The 20,037-nt window shown below is 36.7% G+C and overlaps 3 protein-coding genes across 3 annotated transcripts; 1 reads left to right on the plus strand and 2 right to left on the minus strand.

Annotated features, from left to right (window-relative positions):
• Window positions 1-387: 387 nt before the first annotated feature.
• On the minus strand, window positions 388-3,471 carry LOC120005369 (leucine-rich repeat extensin-like protein 3). Its single transcript, XM_038854970.1, has one exon. The coding sequence runs from the start codon at window positions 3,273-3,275 to the stop codon at window positions 933-935; it is 2,343 nt and encodes a 780-aa protein (XP_038710898.1). The 5' UTR covers window positions 3,276-3,471; the 3' UTR covers window positions 388-932.
• A 6,507-nt stretch (window positions 3,472-9,978) lies between these two features.
• On the plus strand, window positions 9,979-12,665 carry LOC120006146. Its single transcript, XM_038856063.1, has 3 exons — window positions 9,979-10,167; window positions 11,520-11,668; window positions 12,202-12,665. The coding sequence occupies exons 1-3, from the start codon at window positions 10,053-10,055 to the stop codon at window positions 12,277-12,279; spliced, it is 342 nt and encodes a 113-aa protein (XP_038711991.1). The 5' UTR covers window positions 9,979-10,052; the 3' UTR covers window positions 12,280-12,665.
• A 490-nt stretch (window positions 12,666-13,155) lies between these two features.
• LOC120006145 (probable sulfate transporter 3.5) lies at window positions 13,156-17,142 on the minus strand. The gene is made up of 12 exons (XM_038856062.1): window positions 16,763-17,142; window positions 16,456-16,663; window positions 16,168-16,339; window positions 15,807-15,872; window positions 15,270-15,383; window positions 15,033-15,149; window positions 14,808-14,934; window positions 14,140-14,426; window positions 13,855-14,045; window positions 13,705-13,766; window positions 13,553-13,629; window positions 13,156-13,456 (listed from the first exon to the last, which is right to left on the minus strand). The coding sequence occupies exons 1-12, from the start codon at window positions 17,064-17,066 to the stop codon at window positions 13,286-13,288; spliced, it is 1,896 nt and encodes a 631-aa protein (XP_038711990.1). The 5' UTR covers window positions 17,067-17,142; the 3' UTR covers window positions 13,156-13,285.
• Window positions 17,143-20,037: the final 2,895 nt, after the last annotated feature.

Here is a 20,037-nt window from a genome sequence, read left to right on the forward strand (position 1 = left end):
CAGACTGATCAATATGGTATTAAGACATCAATATCCTTGTAAAGAACAAAGAGGGGATGATCTCATCCCATATTTATTGGGGTGGGATTTGAAAATTCCAAATTGTATTGTGGTGTTGCACATGTTGATAATCCGCACAATTACTAAACTAATCATAAAAATAAATTGAATCATAACACACACCAAGAATCAAGGGGGCTTGAGATGGCCATTTGGGGTCCCACCAAGATCTCAATTAGATAGCAAACTATAAAATAAGGACTTGATTAACATAGCTGGAATTTGGTGGCTCCATCTTTCCATTTCAGACACCCAACACAGAGAAAATATAACTCAGTCTCTCTCTCATGGAGGAAGAAGAAGAGAAAGAAAGGTGCAAAGCAACAATGCAGAGAACCAATCAACATGAATTCATAAAAATCAATACAAGTGAAATGTTCATGATTATACTATAAAATTGGAAAGCAAAAAAAAAATAAACAAAAGTATGATATAAAAGAAGAGATAATTAATAACAGTAAAACCCAACGAAAGCAGCAGCAACAGCTGCATTTTGTAAGCCCTGAATTATGGTCTCTATACATACACTTTCACTGCAACCTACAACTCTTTCTCCGCCATTTTTATTTCACGACTCAAATATTCATAGCAATTCAAATAAATATGGAGGGACTTTCTCCTCTTACCTCACCATCTCTGTCTTCCACTTCTTGTGCCAGTCTCATTAACAACAATCAAATTTAAAAGAAATCCCACTGAGAGAACAATGCCCGTGGTGAATTCTACAAATGCAGACCTTCTGTCCCGATTTTCCAACTCTTCCTCCACGAGCGATGAGAATTGCCCAATGAAGTAAGAGATAAGAACACTAATCGCTGATTCAAAATGTAAAATTTTGTGTTGAGGTTCGAGGAAGAAAATTCTCAAAAGAATCAATAGAAGGGTGGCGGTGGAGGCGAAGCATATGAAATCACAGGAATGGGTGGCAATGGACCTTCGTACACTGGGGCTGGAGGCGGTGGGCTACCATAAACAATTGGCGATGGTGGTGAGGGAGCAGGTGGTGGATTTTCACATGGAACTGGGGGTGGTGGTGTAGATGGCGATGGAGGGGGTGGGGATTGGTAGTGAACAGGAGGAGGTGGGGACTGATAATGAACCACTGGTGGGGGTGATGGTGATGGTGGAGGAGGGGAATGGTAGTGAAGTGGTGGTGGAGGTGGTGACGAGTATGTTACTGGTGGTGGTGGAGGTGAGGGTGATGGTGGGGGCTTATAAGGAGTTGGTTGTGGTGATGGTGGAGGAGGTGGTGAATACTCTATACATGGTGGAGGAGGTGGAGGAGGGGGTTCTATACATGGAGGCGAGGATGGTGGAGGTGGAGAATGGACTGGAGGAGGTGGTGGTGGGGGTGATAGATAGGGATAAATAGGAGGTGGAGGAGAATGTGGAGGAGGTGGTGGAGAATGTGGCGGTGGAGGTGGTGAAGGGGGTGGTGGTGAGCTGTAATGGTAAGGAATTGGCGGCGGTGGAGAGAAAACTGGAGTTGGAGGTGGTGGTGAATTTGGAGGGGGCGGCGGTGGGGAATGTACACAATATGGGATAGGTGGTGAGGGTGATGGTGGTGGGGGAGACACAACAGGTGATGGAGGCGATGGCGGTGGTGGGGATGGAGGTGGGGGCGATGGGGGAGGTGGAGAGTAAACTGGTGGGGGTGGTGGAGAGTAGATTGGTGGGGGTGGCGATGGAGGAGGTGGAGGTGGAGAGTAAACTGGCGGAGGAGGGGGAGGAGGAGGTGGTGGTGGGGGAGAAGAGTAAACAGGAGGCGGGGGTGGAGGAGAGGGAGGAGGCGGTGAATTAACAGGGGCCGGTGGTGGTGGGGGTGAGGAAACTGGTGGTGGTGGAGGCGGTAAAAGAACTGGAGGAGGGGGAGGTGGAGATTTGGGAGTGATAACAGGTGGGGGAGGCGATGATACTGGCAGGGGAGGAGACGGCACCACAACAGGAGGCGTGGGCACCGGAATTGGCGGTGATGGGGGTGGTGGTGGAGGCAAAGAAGGCACAAAAGGCGCACATCTAAAGGAGCTGCAATCCACACGCTTGGACAAAAACGCCCGGCATTGCCCAGCCGACCTCTGCTTCGGCCTCGCCGGCAGACAATTCCTCTTATCATCGAAGTCCGGCAAGCTCAAGCACACTGGCGGCTCTCCGGTGAAGAAATTATAACTATAGGTGAAGTTCTGCAGATTAGGCAGCTGACAAATACTTGCCGGAATACTCCCGGATAGCATATTGTGAGCCACATTTAGCTGTTCAAGACTAACCATACCACCAATAGTGTTCGGTAACGGACCCATTAACTCATTAAAGCTTACATCAAACACAGTCAAGTTCTTGAGCATACCTATCTCAGGAGGCAAACACGATCTGAACCCATTATTCATCATAATTATCTCATTCAGATTCGACATGTTCCCAAGACTTGAAGGTACACAGCCATGGAACTTGTTGTTCGCCAGCACAATCACCGAAACCGGAGAGTTACCAAAATTGCTCGGCAGATCGAACACAAAGCGGTTGTGGTTGATGAAGATAGCATCCAAATCCTTATCGAAAAGCTCTGGCGGGACAGTACCTTCAAATTCGTTGAATCTCAGATCTAAGAATTTCAGCGTGGGCAGGGAAAGAACCACTTTAGGGAACTTCCCAGCGAATCTGTTGTTGCTAAGATCTAGCTCGAACAGGAGCTTCAACTTCTTGAACTTCTGCGGCACAGTACCGCAGAACCTGTTGGAATTGATGTGGAACAATGCGAGATCGACGAGTAACCCAAGCTCCTCCGGCAAGTACCCTGCAATATCACCATGGTTAAGATCAATGCCGGCGACCGTTCGGATCTTCGGGTTGTCAAGTGCAGAAGCACAGAAAACGCCGGTGTAGTTGCAGACATTAACCCCAACCCAATTCGCAGTGAGATTCAATGGATCGGAGAGAATGGCTTGCTTCCAAGCTTGTAAAGCATAGTAAGCATTCTTAATTCTATCATTCTCAAAAACCAGAGATGGGTCTACAGTGACTCTCTCTCCTCGGTCACCGAATTCATCCCTGTAGTACAGCAACTGTCGGTGCCTGATATAGTGTGCCTCGGCATCAGTGAGACCTCCATGGCTAGTAATAGAGATGTGTTGCTCAACAGAGCAAACACAGACCAACCCAACAAAGAAGACAATGAGGAGTGCAAGAGTAGGGGGTGAGTAGAAGTGGTTCTTCTTCATCTCACATGAGACATCTGACTTCCCAAATGCCTCTTTCGTGTGTTTTAATTTCTTCAAGCTCTCTCTTTTCTTCACAAATGGGTCTGCACTCTGCAGAGATCTGAGAGATGGCCAATGTAGAGGAAGATGAGAGAAGGAGAGAAGTATGGGTTTTGGGGTTTCAACTTTCAAGTTTGTAGACGTGTGAGAGAAAAATAATACTCCAAAAGACAGCTAAATCACAGCTCAAAGCCCACCAGATTCTCTCTCTATCTGTCATCATTTTACTTTTTATAAATTTGTTATTTGATATTATTTGTTTTTTTTTTTGGTATTCTCGTATAATTATTTACTTTTTGTGCGAATGTGAATTTCTTAAAGAGAAGATATGACTTTGTTCTCTCTGTTTCTTTTTTCTTTGAGAATTTCATGTTCACATTCAATTCAGCTCTACAGGCTTAAAACTAAGAATATGCGCCTAATGATAATCACATAACATGTAAGGGATCGACCCGTTCATTAGGGTGTGGATTTGACTCTCGCATCTCTCTAAACCCCTTATTTTTAAAAAAATAATATTAAAGCAAAAATTCGGTTAATTATTATTATAATCCCGATGATGATGATTGGTTTAAAGAGAGAGGGTGTCGGTGGTGGGTGGAGCTCCGGCTGGAGTTGACCCATAAAAAAACAATAGTGAGGAGCCTGTAACCGGTAAAATTGGTTGTTATCACGAGACATTTTGGCAAAAGAAGGAAATGAGTGGTGTACATGTGGTATGTGGAGAGAGACGTTTGAAGGAGTCGACAGTGGAATTAATACAACTTTTTAAAGTGGTGGGTGTTTTTGGTTTGGGGAGTTGTCAAATCGGGACAACTCAATTTTCGCCATAAATACACACAACTTCAAGTAACGTTTCATAGAATGACCAAAGTGTCCTCTCTGTCCATTTTTTTTTCATTTGTCTTATTGGAGGCATAAATTGAGTGTTCGGTTACGGTTCTCAAAATTGTTTTTTGATTTTTAAAAATTAAAATGGGTTTGAAAATTTATTTGGATGAGCATTTTTATAAATTATTTTATAAAATTAAAAGTCATTTTTGATTTTTAAAAATCAAAGCTAATATTTAATATTTTGTAAAATTCTTTCAAGTTTCTTTTTCTCTGTACAGAATACTCTATCAAATAAATTTTGTTTTCAGTTTTACTTTTTAAAATCTAAACATAAAATCAATCTTTGAAGAAAAAAAAGCGAAAATATTTCTAAACACACCTAATTTAAAATGTCGGCAATCGGCATCAAAATTTCCTTCTCTTCTTCAAACTTATTCGTTATGAGTTTTATCTTTCAATCTCAATTTGTAAGTTGCCAGAGAATTGCGTGTTCTTGACTCATTCCACTCACCACCTTTTCCTCTTTTTTTCTCCCTCTCTCCCTTCATCCCTTGTCACATATATGGACCATTTTTAGCTTTTGTTTTTCTTTTCAAAGTTGTAGAAGTATCAATGTTTCCATACCAACAAAATAACACACAAAACGGTGATTTTTTTAAAAAACATTTATTTTCTAGTGTTTTTTTGTGTTGACGTTTGACAAGTTGAAGACTAGGACGTGCAAATTGTGCACAAAAAGGACATGGATTTATGTAATCAACGGAACGAATTTAAGAGAATCGTCACTTTCACACTGAAAAATCGAAACGAAACTGCGAATATGGCGTTGATGGATGTACATATCCATGCATGTTATGTGTCATATCATCACGATCATTATGATGTAGAGCTATGGATATTTCACAAGTTAATATATTAGATATATATATCACTAGATATTTTATTTTTTAAATATTAAAAATATTAGATATATATATCACTAGATATTTTATTTTTTAAATATTAAAAATATTATATATGTATTTCACAAGATATTTTATTTTTTAAATATTAAAAATATTATATATATATATATTTCACAATATCGTATGCTCTTATTATTTTAATATAAAAAATTGTGAAAATGCAATGTTGTTTACACTTAATTATCAATAAATTTATTATTTTTTTAGAAAGAAACTTATTGTTTTAAGGTTTACGTTAAATAGAAAATACAAATATAAAACAATAAATGTTGTTTATAATTAAAAAAATTTAGGTCAAATAAAAGTAAAAAAATTGGATAGAATACTGTTCCGCAACGACTCCTATCATTTACTATTAAAAAACTACCTGTCAAAGAGTTTAATATTAAAAAATTGTTTACTGCTCCTCTACCACTCTACCTTTAACGGGAGCACTGTAGCGTCATGGGAAAAAAGTGGGCTCGCTCCTGTAATATAGAGGAACTATTGTGGCTGCTTTTGTTTAAATTTTTGATGTTTCATCTTGTAAAATAGGATACAAGATCAATATACAAAACCAATTGTGGATGCTCTTAGACTTGATAACGTAAGAGTTAGAGCATTCACAGTGGACACACTTGTGCCCACACTCTAAACACATTAATTCTTATGCAACTATCAATTTAACAAATGTTACATTCTAATACACCCACAAAATGATACACTTAAACCAACACCCTATACTTCTTTTCTCCCTATTCTCTCTCTTACTTTTCATAAGCTCTCTCTTCATTATTCATGAACCAAGAATCACTCTAAATATGGAGTAGCTATAAATTTTTCATATGTTTTTGAGTGTCAAAATATGTTCATTATAGACATATAACACTAAATTTATCGAAAAAGTATGATTTTAAACCCTTTTAAAGAGCACCCATTGTGGATGGTCTTAGAGCGGATCCATCAAGTAAATGTGTGTTTTCAGGGGGGGGGCCACGCTTCACATCATGCACGGCTGGATCGTCGGCGCTTGAGAAGGGGGACCCTACTGTCTTTGACTCTTTATACACGTCAACGCGCATTGTAGCATATGATATGACTCATATGAGAGACTTTTGGTTTTACTAAAATACCCCTCCCACTGTCATTAACGAAATAATAAAACACGTTTTAGGGTTTAGCTGGAGGAGGAGCTAAAACATGGGTTATGGAACGTCTTTGTGTTTTGTTAGTCAAAATTAATTGTATGACTTTCAATTAAAATTATTTTAAAAAAGGAAGAGAGAAACGAAAAGTCCAGCTGTGTATATGGTGCTTACGTATAAACTACGGCATTGCACCCAAAAAAAAGTTTAGCTTCATCACATCATGTTCATGTCTGATGTTTGGAGAATTTTGAAAGAAATCGTAAATATGTAGTATTAATCATAAATGTGTAGTATTAGTATAACGATTTTAGTAAGTATAAATAATGGCACTGCCCCCGAACCGCCGTCAACTTTCAGGCCCCCCCTCATATGATTTCCTGGCTCCACCCCTGCAACCCTCAGATGAGGGTGACACAGGTTGTCGCCTAATATCCCAAATTTTTTTTTTTTTGAAAATACTAATTTTATAATAGCCCAAATTCATTTATAAAAAATACTTGTCCGGACCCTAACCCGGATTGATTTATCGTCCTTTGTACTTGTCCGATTTAAATCAATATGGGTTTGGTTAATTAGGTACATCCGAAATACAATCCGAGTTAGAATTCGGACATGTAAATATTTAGTAAACACGTGATGTTGTTTGACGCATAACCGATTTTTTGTCACCCGTAATATCGACTTAAAAACGATAAGGAAAAAATAAATTACAAAAAAAAAAAAAACCCCGTATTTAGAGTTCATATAGGGCCTCCGTAAACTCATATACGTCACTGAGTGAAATTTTTGTTTAGTGATGATCACATACTTAACAAATCTATTTCTGAATACATAATCAAACTTATCATTATTAACACATATACCATGTTTGTTCATGAACATCAATCGAGCCTATTAGCAATTCACAAACCTTATTTCTATTCAAGCTCTCTCGGTTAAGCTTGTCAATCCAAGAACAAACAAGTTTTTATCAAGCTTGATCACGACTAACTTGTCAAAAAATGATGTTCGTTTGCAAATTATATTACACCCCTAGTGTCACACAAAGATTTTGATCATCAAGCTTAGATTGATTAATTGTTCTCAAATAGTTTTATATATGCTGCCGATCGACTAGACAAGTGGGACAATGGTTATGGTGGATTGTGATTCCTCTGCCAGAATTTCCCATTTAGGGTATAACTAATCACAACAATTGAGCACCTAATCATGGGATATATCATATTTATATATATATAAGAACCTACTAATGGTCCCAATTATATATATTTATCCAAGTGATGTAGTGGTTTAATTTACTTGTTTATATTATCATAAAAAAAAAAAGAAAAAAAGTCTGAGTTTGACACCCTCTACCTTTCAAAGATAAGATGCATGCATGCCTCTATTCATTTAAGTTGTAGGTAGAAGACATAAAGTAAGCTTCCTTGTGATGGATTAGCTTAAAGAAACTATATACCTTGCTACTTATTGCTGACATTGACATTCCAATGATGTATGTGCACTTTGTATCATAATCTGTGGGTTCCATGTTTTCACTTGCAAACCGACTTACAAACAGAAATGAAATCCACGTCATATATATTAGCCCAAAACTTGTCAACCCAAACGATGTGGGATATTTCACCCTTTTGTTCCACATATTATATAGTCACAGTTATATACGTCCAATAACTTACTTGGAATTAAGAAGAGAACAATCCCACACTATGCTAGCGAGGTTGATGTGATTTTACTAAAATTGTGTAACATATAAATGTAAGTGTCAGCATTAGGGTTTGTTATTATAAGATAATAATTTTCCTATAATTCAAAATTTCAAATTTAAATTTGATATTTATCCAAAAGCTGGCATACATGTTTCTCACTTTTTCACATAAATTAAGCAGAGAACTGAAATGTCACATTTTTGTAGGAGGATATTCCAAATTTGCACTACTTTTCAAACAAATATCAGGCCTGCAGCTAGATATACAGCACCATAGCACTGTATACATAGAATGTGGAAAGGCTTGAGTCTCTGACTCTATGTTTATATCGAATATTTAAATGATAAACTTGTATTATATGATTTTCGGTTACAAAAGAGGAGAAAAATAATACTAAAATGTAAATAATTAATTGGATGTATCGCTTTATATATATTGAACACATGAAGCCCAACAACATATTCATACTTCTTTTAAATATATATATATATATTTTTTTAATATATATATATATAGATAGAAAGCCTTTTCTTCTCATGCATGTCATGTGAAACCCCAAAAGATGACAAAGATTTAAGATTCGGTTTGAAAACGCGTATTTAGGGTAACCAGAAGCCAGCCTGAATCCCACTGATGACTCAAACCATTAACAAAACAGGACCCCCAAAAAAGTCATCAAAACCTTGGTTTTCCTTCTTTTGTTTCTCTTCACACCCAAATAATGCTGTCATCATTACAGTATCATATATATATATATGATTAGAGGGAATTACAGATAATGAGAACACAGAAGGCAAGCTAGCTAAATTTGAAAAAGCAAAATGAAAGATAGTCGGTCTCATCCAAGATAATATTGGCCGTTATATATATTATATAATGCAGCAGAGTATATCAATTATATAATTAAGAGTTCTTCCAACATTATTTATTTATATAAACAAGTTAAATTAACATTCAACCTCTACTCTACCAACAAAAAAAAACATTAAATAAATGGGGCCAGATTAGATATGCTTGATATCACTTTATACCAGATTAGAGCATCCACAGTGATGCACCAAATATACAGCACTTCAAAATCATTCTCTCTCTTCTCATCTATCCTACGTGGCACAATTTAATTGGATGAGTGAATCCCACAATATACATTATTCATCAACACTCCATACATTCCAACACTTCATACTCACTTTCTCTATTTTCTCTCTCTTCCTTTTTATCATCTCTCTCTTCTTTTCATCATCTCTCTCTTCCTTTTTATCATCTCTCTCTTCCTTTTTATCATCTCTCTCTTCCTTTTCATCACCTCTCTCTTCACTATTCATCAACTATATACATACTCCAACTCTCAAGTATCATTTTTCCACAACTAAATTTTCAAATGTAATTTTTCACCCATTGTGTGTATGTAGCACTATATTTATTAAAAAGTAACATTTCAAGTACTTGAAATACACTCCATTATACCCATTGTGAACATCTAGCACTTAACTTATCAAGAAAATATCATCTCAAGTACTTCAAATTCTTCCCATTGTGGATGCTCTTACCAGTGCATGAAACTACAGAGACAAGAAGAAAGAAAAAAAAAAATTTATCACCTAAAGATATTTCACAACTCGAACATTAGATGGGGCCCTGTAATCAATGTGGCATAAAGAAAACAGTCCAGCTCATCCTGATTGAACAGAGAATCATTAGACAGATCATGACCATATCCATATTCAATATGATTAAACAACTTTGGACCCATTTGGTCAAGTGAGGAAAACCCCATAACCTGGACTTGATAGGCTGGCTGGGTTCAATTCTTCCCAGTTCGGACCACCCTGCAGCAGTCTTGGGCCTCATTAAAAAAAATTGGGACCTAATTGTTGTCTTTGGGCTTATAGGCCCATAAGAGCAGCTATTATTTGACTGTCCATTGTAAAAAAAGGGCAAAAAAAGACACGGTCCAGACTCCAGAGTCCAGAGTCCAGACCGATCTTTAAGGAGGTGAAACGGTTCGTTTAAATACTGCGTAAAACGGTGTCGTACAGAGCATCGTCTTCTTCCAAAACCCCTAATGTTCGACAGGCTGCCTTGTGTAAAACCAGGTTGAAGATGGGCTGGAGGCAGTTAATCTTCAAAGCAAGGCCATTTTTATTTCAATCACAGCCGCCACAGACGACTCCTGGGTTGTTCAGATTCTTCTCCAAGTCCACAACTCCTTATATAGGTTAGTTGTACCATTGAATTTCTTTTAGGGTTTTATTGTATACGTTTTTTGGCCCCAAATCTAGTTTTATGGAAGAAATTTATGGCGTTTTAGTAGTAGTGGTTCTGTTTTTAGCTTATGATGCAGGATGAGGCAGTAATCAAGAATACTACTTGTGAAAACGTATAGAAGGTGGAATTGAGTTGATTGTACTCCTGATTTTTGCTCTTTTTTGGTTTCGCTGAGAGTAGTTGCAGAAGGAAGTTATGATTTTCGGAGATTTTTTTTTAATAAATTTTTTTATTTTTGAGGGCGAGAAACTTAGCTTAATAAATTTCATTATATAGCTTAATAATTGGAAAGAAGGAAGAAACAGGTTGTGGAGATCACGCTCTCTATTCTCTAGGTCATTGTTGGATACTGGTATTCAGTAGTTGTTTCAGGATGTAATTAGGGAAGGGAAAATAAATGAGAACAAGAAAAGTCATTGGCTGTAGTTTGAGCGACTGTTATTTAGGTTTTCCTTCGTGAAATTTGAACTTTTGCATGAGTTTTAGAAGCGCAAATGTTTGCATACACTACTCAATTTGTTGGACTTTCAGGCACGGGAAAACTTAGGAGAATACTTTTTTATGTTGGTATAGAAATTTATTAAGGCACCAAAGGGTTGCAACCCAAAGATTACAAAAAGTCCAAATTTATATGCTCAAGAACATTTTTAGTAAAGGGAGAGCACCAAAGACTCGGACAACTTAACCAATTAGCAGTGAAAGTATCACTGGAATAGTTCTTGGACTAAAATATTCTGCTGTTCCTCTTGAAAATTTTCCATCTTATGACTGGTGTTGCTTTAGGTTTCCGTACTTTTTACATTGGCCAAGCTCTATGTTTGAGAACAAGTCAGGTGAAAACTTTTTGTGTTTTGATTATTGCAGATAATGAACCGTTCAAGGTTTTTCGATATTTTTTATTTGCGAACTGTCCTAGCAATCAAATAGAGTGTTATTTTGTACTTGGTTGTTGTTAAATTGAAGGATAAAAGAACAAGGCTGTGGTTTTAATCTTGTCTCAGTGCTGCTTAAATTTCCATATATCTTTTTCTGAATGCGAAAAGGGTATTATTAGTAACGAGTGCAAACCAAACAAATTACAAGATAGACAAGGTAATTTTATTTAAAAAAAAAATTCCGATCAGAAATATATTTTGAAGAACAAGAATTGCCTAATGTCATCTGCATGGTTGTATCATGTATGACACTTTCTTTGTTCTCTAGTGGTCTGTTTAATAAATTTTTTTAGAAAGTTTACAGTTTGGGTCCTTATAAAAAAAGTTAACATTGTTAGTGTTATTGTTGCTCGTTTGTTATATGCAGTCAAGGTTGGAATACCGGAATTTCTAAATGGAATAGGGGGAGGGGTCGAAGCCCATGCAGCGAAGCTTGAATCTGATATTGGAGACCTTCATAAACTGCTTGTTACTCGTACGCTTAAACTGAAGAAACTTGGCATTCCTTGCAAGCATGTAATTTTCTTATTCCTGTATTTTCTTCATGGGTATGTTTGTCATTTGTCATCTGCACATATATTTGTGTTAACTTTTTGGCATCAGTCTCACATTCATCCCAGTTCTCGTCAATATGTAGATTTTTGATGATGTAATCACCCTGTCATGATCTAGATTTAGGAGTCTAGTGATTATCTTCCTCTTTCTACTTTGATAATTTTAAGGTAGGAATCACTTGGAAGTGTGCGCGTCTGAGTTTTGGTTACTTATTATGTGATGGTGGCTCAGACACAGGGGAAAATTAATTTTTCTGCATCAATGCTGTTAATTTCAAAATTTGAAGCCATCAATACTACTTAAGTACCAAAAGTTGACTTAGATAGTTTAACCCTAAACACTAAGTGTGCAAACATTTCCGGATTGAGTAAATTTAAGTTCTACAATTTATCTGTGGTTTTGTCTCCGTTCCTTTTTTTTTCCCCCCTCATGCCAAGGACATCATGGCCTTATTTTATCAAAATAAAATCTAATCCCTGGTTTTGATTTTGCAGAGGAAGCTGTTGTTGAAGTACACCCACAAATATAGATTGGGACTATGGAGGCCTAGAGCTGAACCTGTGAAAGCCTGATAAGTTTTGGGGCGGCTTATTCTCCGAGGAGCAACACTAAGTGTACAAACATTTCCATATGAAACTATGGCATTTGAGGAGTTTTGTTCTCTTTTGCTCTTTAAGGTCTTTCTTAAACTTTCAGAGACAAGGTTTAGCTCAGAATTAATAACATGGTAAATTTAGTGAACAAACAGGCTGGTCTGTAGTGCCTGCAGGCCCTGCACTGAGTAGTGTTCTATTATGGAACATGTGGAATTTCGTGGGTTTTTTAACTTCTCTTTCTTTGAAAGTGCTTATAATGCAAGCTGAAATGCTGAATCCCTAATAATGTGAACAATGGAGATGGAAATGGAATGCATTGGTGCTGAAATAATGAAATGAAAGCTTATGTTTTGAACGTTGCATGAATTCGTATTGATGGCTATTTTGAATTCACTACATGAACAAATTCATTCAAGGATTAAATGTCTTATGGTAACACAGCTTATGCAGAATCCTGATTTATTGTTTTTGTTTTTGTTGAAGTCCCTCGGGTCGTTTGGTGCTGCTTTCTCTCTATTCATCAGTTCATCCTATGAAGATGCTGATGAAACAAGTGGTAGTTGTTTATCATTTTCTCCGCTTGTTTATGTCTTATCATTAAAAACTTTCTTGGAGGTAACTATAGTCATCTAGACCTTGCTCTTGATTGAATTTTCGCCTCTCTTCTTCAGAGTTGATCTCGGAAAGCCGCCTTACGACTCTCATTTGAGACATTGATTTTTGAGTTGCAGTCTTGCAGATGGATAGGTATCTGGTACTGGGTGTTTCAATAACTAGACTAGATTGTGTTGTTACTACATTTTTCTCATCATTTTGTTGCTTTTGTTCATTTTCTGCATGACAAAGTATAAGGAAACTAGATACGCAGAGAAACTATTATTATTTTCACTCATCAAGTTAAGTGAGTCAGCTGTATATATCCTTTTGTCTGGAAATGTGTTTACGTAGAGCCGAATGCAGGTCATTAGCTACAACAGAACAACTAATTGCTTTCATTAACAGAGTTCTGCTTCTCGATTTTGCTAAGCGAGAACCGACTCGCCTCAACTGCATCTTCAATGGATAGATATATATTTTCCTTGCCAATGACGTCCACAAACTTTGAAGTAATCATCTTCTCCAGGACCTCCAATCTCGGATTTATGATTCCCATCTGCAGAAGATGAAGACAAATCAATCTCAGATGTTCCTGGTCTGTTACTAAACCCTGAAATTTATATTAAGAGGAATGTAGTAGCTGAATAATCACCTTAATGTCTTTTGATCCAAGGATTTTGCGCAATTCTGACAACGTTGCAATGCCAGTCGTATCAATCGCTGTAACTCCTGCAAAATCGTGTTCACAGAGATGATTAATGTTGCATTAATCTCTAAAACTACACTGAGTATATTTAGTCTTACCTGATAGTTCTAGCAGAAGACACTCAATCATTTCACCTTCCTCCCTAATCCACCTCAAAACCCTACGCGTCATATAATTAAGAAATAATTAGACCGAAGAGATTGAACCTTAATTATCTTTGTATAAACCATAATTTTTTGTATGACTACCTTTCTCTCACATAATTTCCATTAGCATAGTAAAGTGGAGAACCAAGTTGCAGAAGTAGAACTCCTGGAATTGTCACCGTACCCGGATACTGCGCCGCGTCGCGATACAGAGCTGTGTCTGGTATTTTCCCTAGCTTGCAAGATGGAGGCCTAGCTACGTACAGTAATGCTCTTAGTATACAAAGCCCCACCTGTTACACATAAGAACAAGATTGTGGTCATATGATTTAAAACTCTTAATGAAATGAACAAGATTGAATAAATCAGCTGGGAAAGATTACTTACAGACATCATGATTCCAATGTCCATGCTGATAAAGGAGACACCAAAGAAGGCAGACATGCAGATTAGGAAATCAAACTTGTCAACTTTGAAAAGGTGAATGGCTTCATCATATTTGATTAGTCCAAACATTGCAGACATGATAATGGCGGAAAGAGCAACAAGAGGGGTGTGACTGAACAGTGGTGCCAAGAAGAGGAGTACAAGCATCATGAAAACTGCCATTACTACGTTAGACATTTGTGTCCTGCATCCAGCATTGAAATTCACTGCAGTTTTTGAGAATGGGCCTGCAGCAAAATATAAATAAATAATTAATATGCAATCACTGTTCGTGATGAACAACCATCGAGATAATGCAACTGTTGGTTACTGAAAGAGTTGTCAATTTTCAGCTTACTGATTCTTCAGACATTCCAACTAGGGAACTCAAAATTGAAAATTGTTTTAATATGCAATCACTGTTCGGGCAATGAAACTGCTGACTTGGTATAAAAAAAATCAATATAAGGAATATGCCCTGAGAAATCTGCATGAGTATTTCAACTTTGAATTCTCAAGTTGAAACGTTTGAACATTTAGTGACCGAATTGAACCTGATCTACTATTTTAATGATGAAAAGTTGCTTTACCCCAACAACCAACAAAGGAATTATTGATTGGTCAATTACCAGTTGTCAAGTAGCATGAAGTGCAAGAACCAATAATGTTCATGAAACCAAAAGCTATCATCTCCTTATTCCCATCAATTGTCTCATTTCTCATGATTGCAAAGCTTCTTCCAATGGCTATCCCTTCCTGCAAATGTTTGTGTTTTTTTAACTTCATATGTATGTTTTTAACTGTAATTAATTATTGAGGATATTAATCAGTTTGGACAATCTATAATTACTTACAGCCAGAGCCACCATGCCTGAAATGAGACCAGCTTGTACAGTGACTGATAAATACTTAGGGTCAAAGTTTAGAAATTGAATTGAAATTGGGTTTAATCCCTTCTTCAAGTCACCCACCTGGAGAAAATTAACAAATATTGTAAGATATCTACATTAAATCAATTGATTCATTTATTAGTTGTCTTCGAAATGATTTTGTGTTTAGGGTTTAGGCTCGAGATAAAAAAAAAAACTCACTGTTGGGATGCCATGTTTGTCCCCGTGGATCAAGTAAGCAAAAACACAGCCGATCACAACAGTGACCAGTGGAGACATTGCTGACATCCAGAATAACCTTGGGTTTCTCTGGCTCTGGATTTTAAATAAATTAGAGACATTCAAATTCATAAAAAAAAATCAATTGCAAAAGCTAGATGCATGTAACCTGACTCCAATAATATTGTTTAAAGTAAAGACTTTGACAATATTATGAAAAATCATTGAAGAATTAATGATGATCATGTGATTTAATTATAACCCTTTTTATTTTTTAATGATGGTGGATTGACTAGAAATGTCAAGTAAAGTGGACATCATGCAATCTTCGAGGAAATAGAAAACCTAATGCAACTCTTAATTCTATTATCATATTAATTGCCTGAACCTATTTCCTCATGTTTCATACGTAGAGACTTCTTTTGTACAACATTGGTTATATATATATAGTGGTAGTGGGTGAATTAAGTTAATTAACAATTTTTGTGGCATTAATAAACCGAGAAAGAAATATCTCACCAGGTATCGAGTGAATTGCAGAAATGAGAGAAACACTATCCCCACTACTGCGCTTTCCCACTTCCACTGCAGGAAAAAAAAAAAAAACCAACAACAATTGTACACCATTAGACATATGCTTTTAGTAAAATATTTGAATTTCCCTTTTATGAAAAATAAAAAAGGAAAGAAATCAGTCCTTATCCTCATCCACCTAATTTAAGATTTCTATAAATATTTTTGTATCTAATTAAATGTATGAGATATATAGAGATCACAATTCTCATTGATTTCTTGTTATGGATTTGTGGAATTGATCGAGATTCAACTAAAGATAAGGCTCGGTTGTTGATGATGATGATGATATATTTTACGTAGATACCTCATTTGTGTGGCTAAAAACCGCATGCAGAACAGAAACGACGTCGGTTTTGGTTGTGAAATGTGTCAATCCAAATAGTCCCTTCAATTGTTGAAGGCAGATTATCACTGCAGTCCCTCCCATGAATCCAGTGATTGTTGAATGTGCCAAGAAATCCACAAGCAATCCCAGTCTTAACAACAAAATCACATTAAAAAAAAAATAATAATCAAAAACCAATAAAACAAAATGCCATGATGAATTCTGAATAATCATTAAATCAAGCCAAGAAAAAGAAAAAGAAAAAACCTTAAGAAACCCAAAGCACTTTGAAATATTCCTGTGAAGAAACAAGAAGTGAAGACCAAATGAAGAAACAATGTGGGATCATCTTGGGACGAAACTTTTCCATGAAGTATTGAAGCTATAAGCAATGAACTTGCCGCTACAGTTCCGACCGCCAAATGCTTTGAGCTCCCAAACACCGCGTAGATGAGCGGCGGCACAAAACTGGAATCTGCCATGCACAAAATTTACAGAGCCCGATAATGAATTGAACCCGTGACATCTACATAAAGATGGCAGGCAAACAGAATCGAAAGAAAAAGCGGCTTACAGAGGCCGATAATGGGAGGAATGCTAGCGAGTCTAGCGTAGCTGATGCCCTGAGGGATGGCGAGGCTAGTAATGGTGAGGCCGGCGAGAACATCATATTTGAACAAACCAAAATTATAATTGGGTAACCAATAGAAGATCGGAATGAAGTATTGGATGGCTCTCTTGATTCTAAGGAGAGAATTGTTTTCATTCTTGAACTGTCTGAATGGATCGTCAGGGAACAAAGTTTCTTTGAAACCAGATCGCAGTTTGGTTCCGAACCCTCTCGGAGTTGCGTAATTCACTCCATGGCTTGCAACCATTGTTTGATGGATGGATCGGAGACTGGTGACTGTCTATCAAAAAATAGATGGCGACTGTATTTAGGGGGTGGGTGGGGGGGGGGGGGGGGGGGGGGGGGGTTTGGATTGTGGCTTGGCCAACTTAAGGAGGAGGGAAATGAGGAGTTGTAGTTTAGCCAAAATATGTGCGTATTTATAGCGGGGAGTTTTGAAGATAAAGTATGCGACAATGACTAGATAATCTTATCGAAAATAGAAAAAGGGAAAGTTTTGTTTTTATGACGTCATTCTCTAGATTAATGTTGTTTATTTTTGGGTTTCATTTGTTGTTTTTTTCTCTAGCCAGGTTGCTAATGTTGACCTATAATAAGCTAGCACCATAATCCGCCAACTATGCACGTGAGACAAACACGTAAAAATTTCATATAACACTGAATTTCTTCAAAACAAATTTATAACTGAATGAGAGTGCACGGAGCTCTCTCTCTCAAGTAATTAATATAATGCATGAATGCAGAAGTTGGAATCGTTTACTTGTGGTTGGTGGCGAGATCCCTTTTATATAGTAAGTTTCTAGTTTTGGTAGGAATATATCTACTTTCTACGATCTAATATCCTAATTTTTTTTTTCTAAGTAGAGTTGGTCTTCCTTTGGACTATTAGTTTCCTTATCATATTTGGTCACCGCTGGTTATTGAGTTTGTGTGCTCGACATATCGACGAAGGGGGCTCCTCCTCGGTCTTTCCAAGATACCCTCCCTTTGTTCGGATGTCATGCCCTATGCGGGCTCGATCTTCCTATTCCTCTTCCCTTGTTAATGTCCTCGATCGGTAACATAAGAGCATCGTGGAATTTTAATTTTATGTGCCATGTGTTAGGCCACGTGTCAAGATGACGCATGCCACATGTCAAGATTTGTGTGGAGGGCATTTTGATATGATCATAAAATTGGGCAGTTTCTTCTTTTGGGTAGGGTGGTGGTTGGTTGGAAAATTAGGTGGATAGAATCTTTGGGGTAAGAGAGGGTGGTGATATGCACGCCAACTGGATCAATGATCATTGTGGTAACAATTAAAGCCAAACAAATTTAGATAGATAGATGGATAGAGACAAAGAGCGACTTGGGTCTTATGGATTTCCTTTTATACGAAATAAAGAGTTAAACGAGAGTTTGTCGATTATGTAGATGATTAAATGTGGTTCTCAAGTTGAGATATATAGATAGATTGCACTCTCTATCTCATATTAATTTGCTTGCGTGTGATGTATGATATAAATTCATACTATGGTAATTTCATAATGTGTACGGTGGGATTCGTAAGCACTACTTTTTTTTGGTGTACATAGGATAAATTCATTGGGTTTGTTAATTAGTATGCAAATTATGTATGTCAGACAAGTCATGAAAAATTCATGTGCGAGCTCATGTGTTCGGAGAGGATTGAACTCTAGTAGGACAACATGACTAGCTAGCCTTCAAACCCCGTATATATAGATAAATTAAATAAGTCATTCAATAAATGTCCCCCCTTAACCCAATAAAAGATTACATAATATTGGCGTAGGATAATACATTAATAAAAAATATTAATAAAATGAAGGCCCAATTTAATAAGAAAGCCTAAAAGATGATCCAATTAATGATGATAATACATGTCTACATCAGCCCAATAAAAGATTAATCATAAAGAGAGTCATTTGATTAGGTAGAAAAAAATTTAAAAAATTAGCGATGCATTTATAGGATTCTATGAGATTGTGGTCTTGCAGAGAAAATGATAGTTGCGACAAGGTATAACTTCGTGTATCCGGTATATAGACTAATAACACTAATATTGACTTTTATTTTAATGTTGACAAGTAATATATGTAGAACCCAAAAAAAAAAAAAATTCGCCTCACACAAAATTTCACCCCCAAAAACCGATGCTCGTTCCGTCCCTGTGTATTTTAGTATGGAATTTTATGATAATGTCATTTATTTTGCAATTTATGAACAACAAAGGAAGAAATTAAGGAGAATTTTTTTTTGTCTTGGATTCTCCCTAATTTCTTATATTTTTTTCACATAATTGATCTCACATATCCAATGAAGGGTCAAATTCTGAGCACTCGACAGCTATGAATAAAAACAAAAACAAGCTAGCTTGTTGGCGTTTGTTTCTTTTATTGACTAAAATAGAATAAAAATGCAAATACAACTACGCCATTGAAGTCATCTGAAGTGAAGATGTACAATTTGAACTTTTCAAAGAAAAAAAAATCCCTTTTTTATTCATAAAGTTTGCAAATAAAAAGAGAAACCTATCTAGTTTAGACTAAGTTAACAACACCAAACAAATTAAAAAGACCCAGTTGTCTAAATTGAACCCACCTCAAGTGGCTGGTAATTGTCAGGATTTGATTTGGATAGTGAGTCTATAAGAAAGACACACACTATGATTTGATTGATCACAAATTTAGTTTGGAATTATATCTCAGAGTGAAAGAACACAACCCACTCCATGAAAAGGAAAAAAAATGTCTTAATTAATGAGAAAAAGATTGATTCCCACCAAGAGAGGTAGAGAGTTGAGATTAAAGTCTGTCTAAACAACCACATAAGCCCTCCCTCAGTTAAATTAGGTCATATATATATACATATATATTGAGATATAGTGAGTTGCATGATGTGAAAACTGAAAAATGTACGTATGGGTAACACATCAAAAGAGAGGATTCATGTATATACACATATATACAAGTTTGAAACGTATCTATCTATGTATCTATCTATCTGGGGAAGTTTCGTCTGTTGGGTTCACTGTTGAGGGTTAATAATGCATACAGCATATACTAGCTTTTGAGCATATCACTTCAACAACCTCCATCATTGTTAGTGTATGTTAGTCAACTGAGAAAGATAAAAGGCAAATGAAGTTGCTAGGTTTGTGTAGTCCATAATTAGTGACACAAATCATAATCCTCTTTATAACATCAATTCTAGGAATG

The sequence above is a fragment of the Tripterygium wilfordii genome, chromosome 9 (assembly GCF_013401445.1).
Source record: "Tripterygium wilfordii isolate XIE 37 chromosome 9, ASM1340144v1, whole genome shotgun sequence".
NCBI classification, from domain to species: domain Eukaryota; kingdom Viridiplantae; phylum Streptophyta; class Magnoliopsida; order Celastrales; family Celastraceae; genus Tripterygium; species Tripterygium wilfordii.

What these genes read in the sequence shown, in the direction of transcription:
- LOC120006145 (XM_038856062.1), bottom strand. Translation starts at nt 17,066, where the DNA reads ATGGTTGCAAGCCATGGAGTGAATTACGCAACTCCGAGAGGGTTCGGA. An exon ending in TGCAATTCACTCGATACCTG is followed by an intron (nt 15,384 to 15,806) that starts GTGAGATATTTC and finishes TTTAAAATCCAG; the next exon opens with AGCCAGAGAAACCCAAGGTT. An exon ending in TTGGATCAAAAGACATTAAG is followed by an intron (nt 13,457 to 13,552) that starts GTGATTATTCAG and finishes CATCTTCTGCAG; the next exon opens with ATGGGAATCATAAATCCGAG.
- LOC120005369 (XM_038854970.1), bottom strand. Translation starts at nt 3,275, where the DNA reads ATGAAGAAGAACCACTTCTACTCACCCCCTACTCTTGCACTCCTCATT.
- LOC120006146 (XM_038856063.1), top strand. Translation starts at nt 10,053, where the DNA reads ATGGGCTGGAGGCAGTTAATCTTCAAAGCAAGGCCATTTTTATTTCAA. An exon ending in GTCCACAACTCCTTATATAG is followed by an intron (nt 10,168 to 11,519) that starts GTTAGTTGTACC and finishes TGTTATATGCAG; the next exon opens with TCAAGGTTGGAATACCGGAA. An exon ending in TTGGCATTCCTTGCAAGCAT is followed by an intron (nt 11,669 to 12,201) that starts GTAATTTTCTTA and finishes TTGATTTTGCAG; the next exon opens with AGGAAGCTGTTGTTGAAGTA.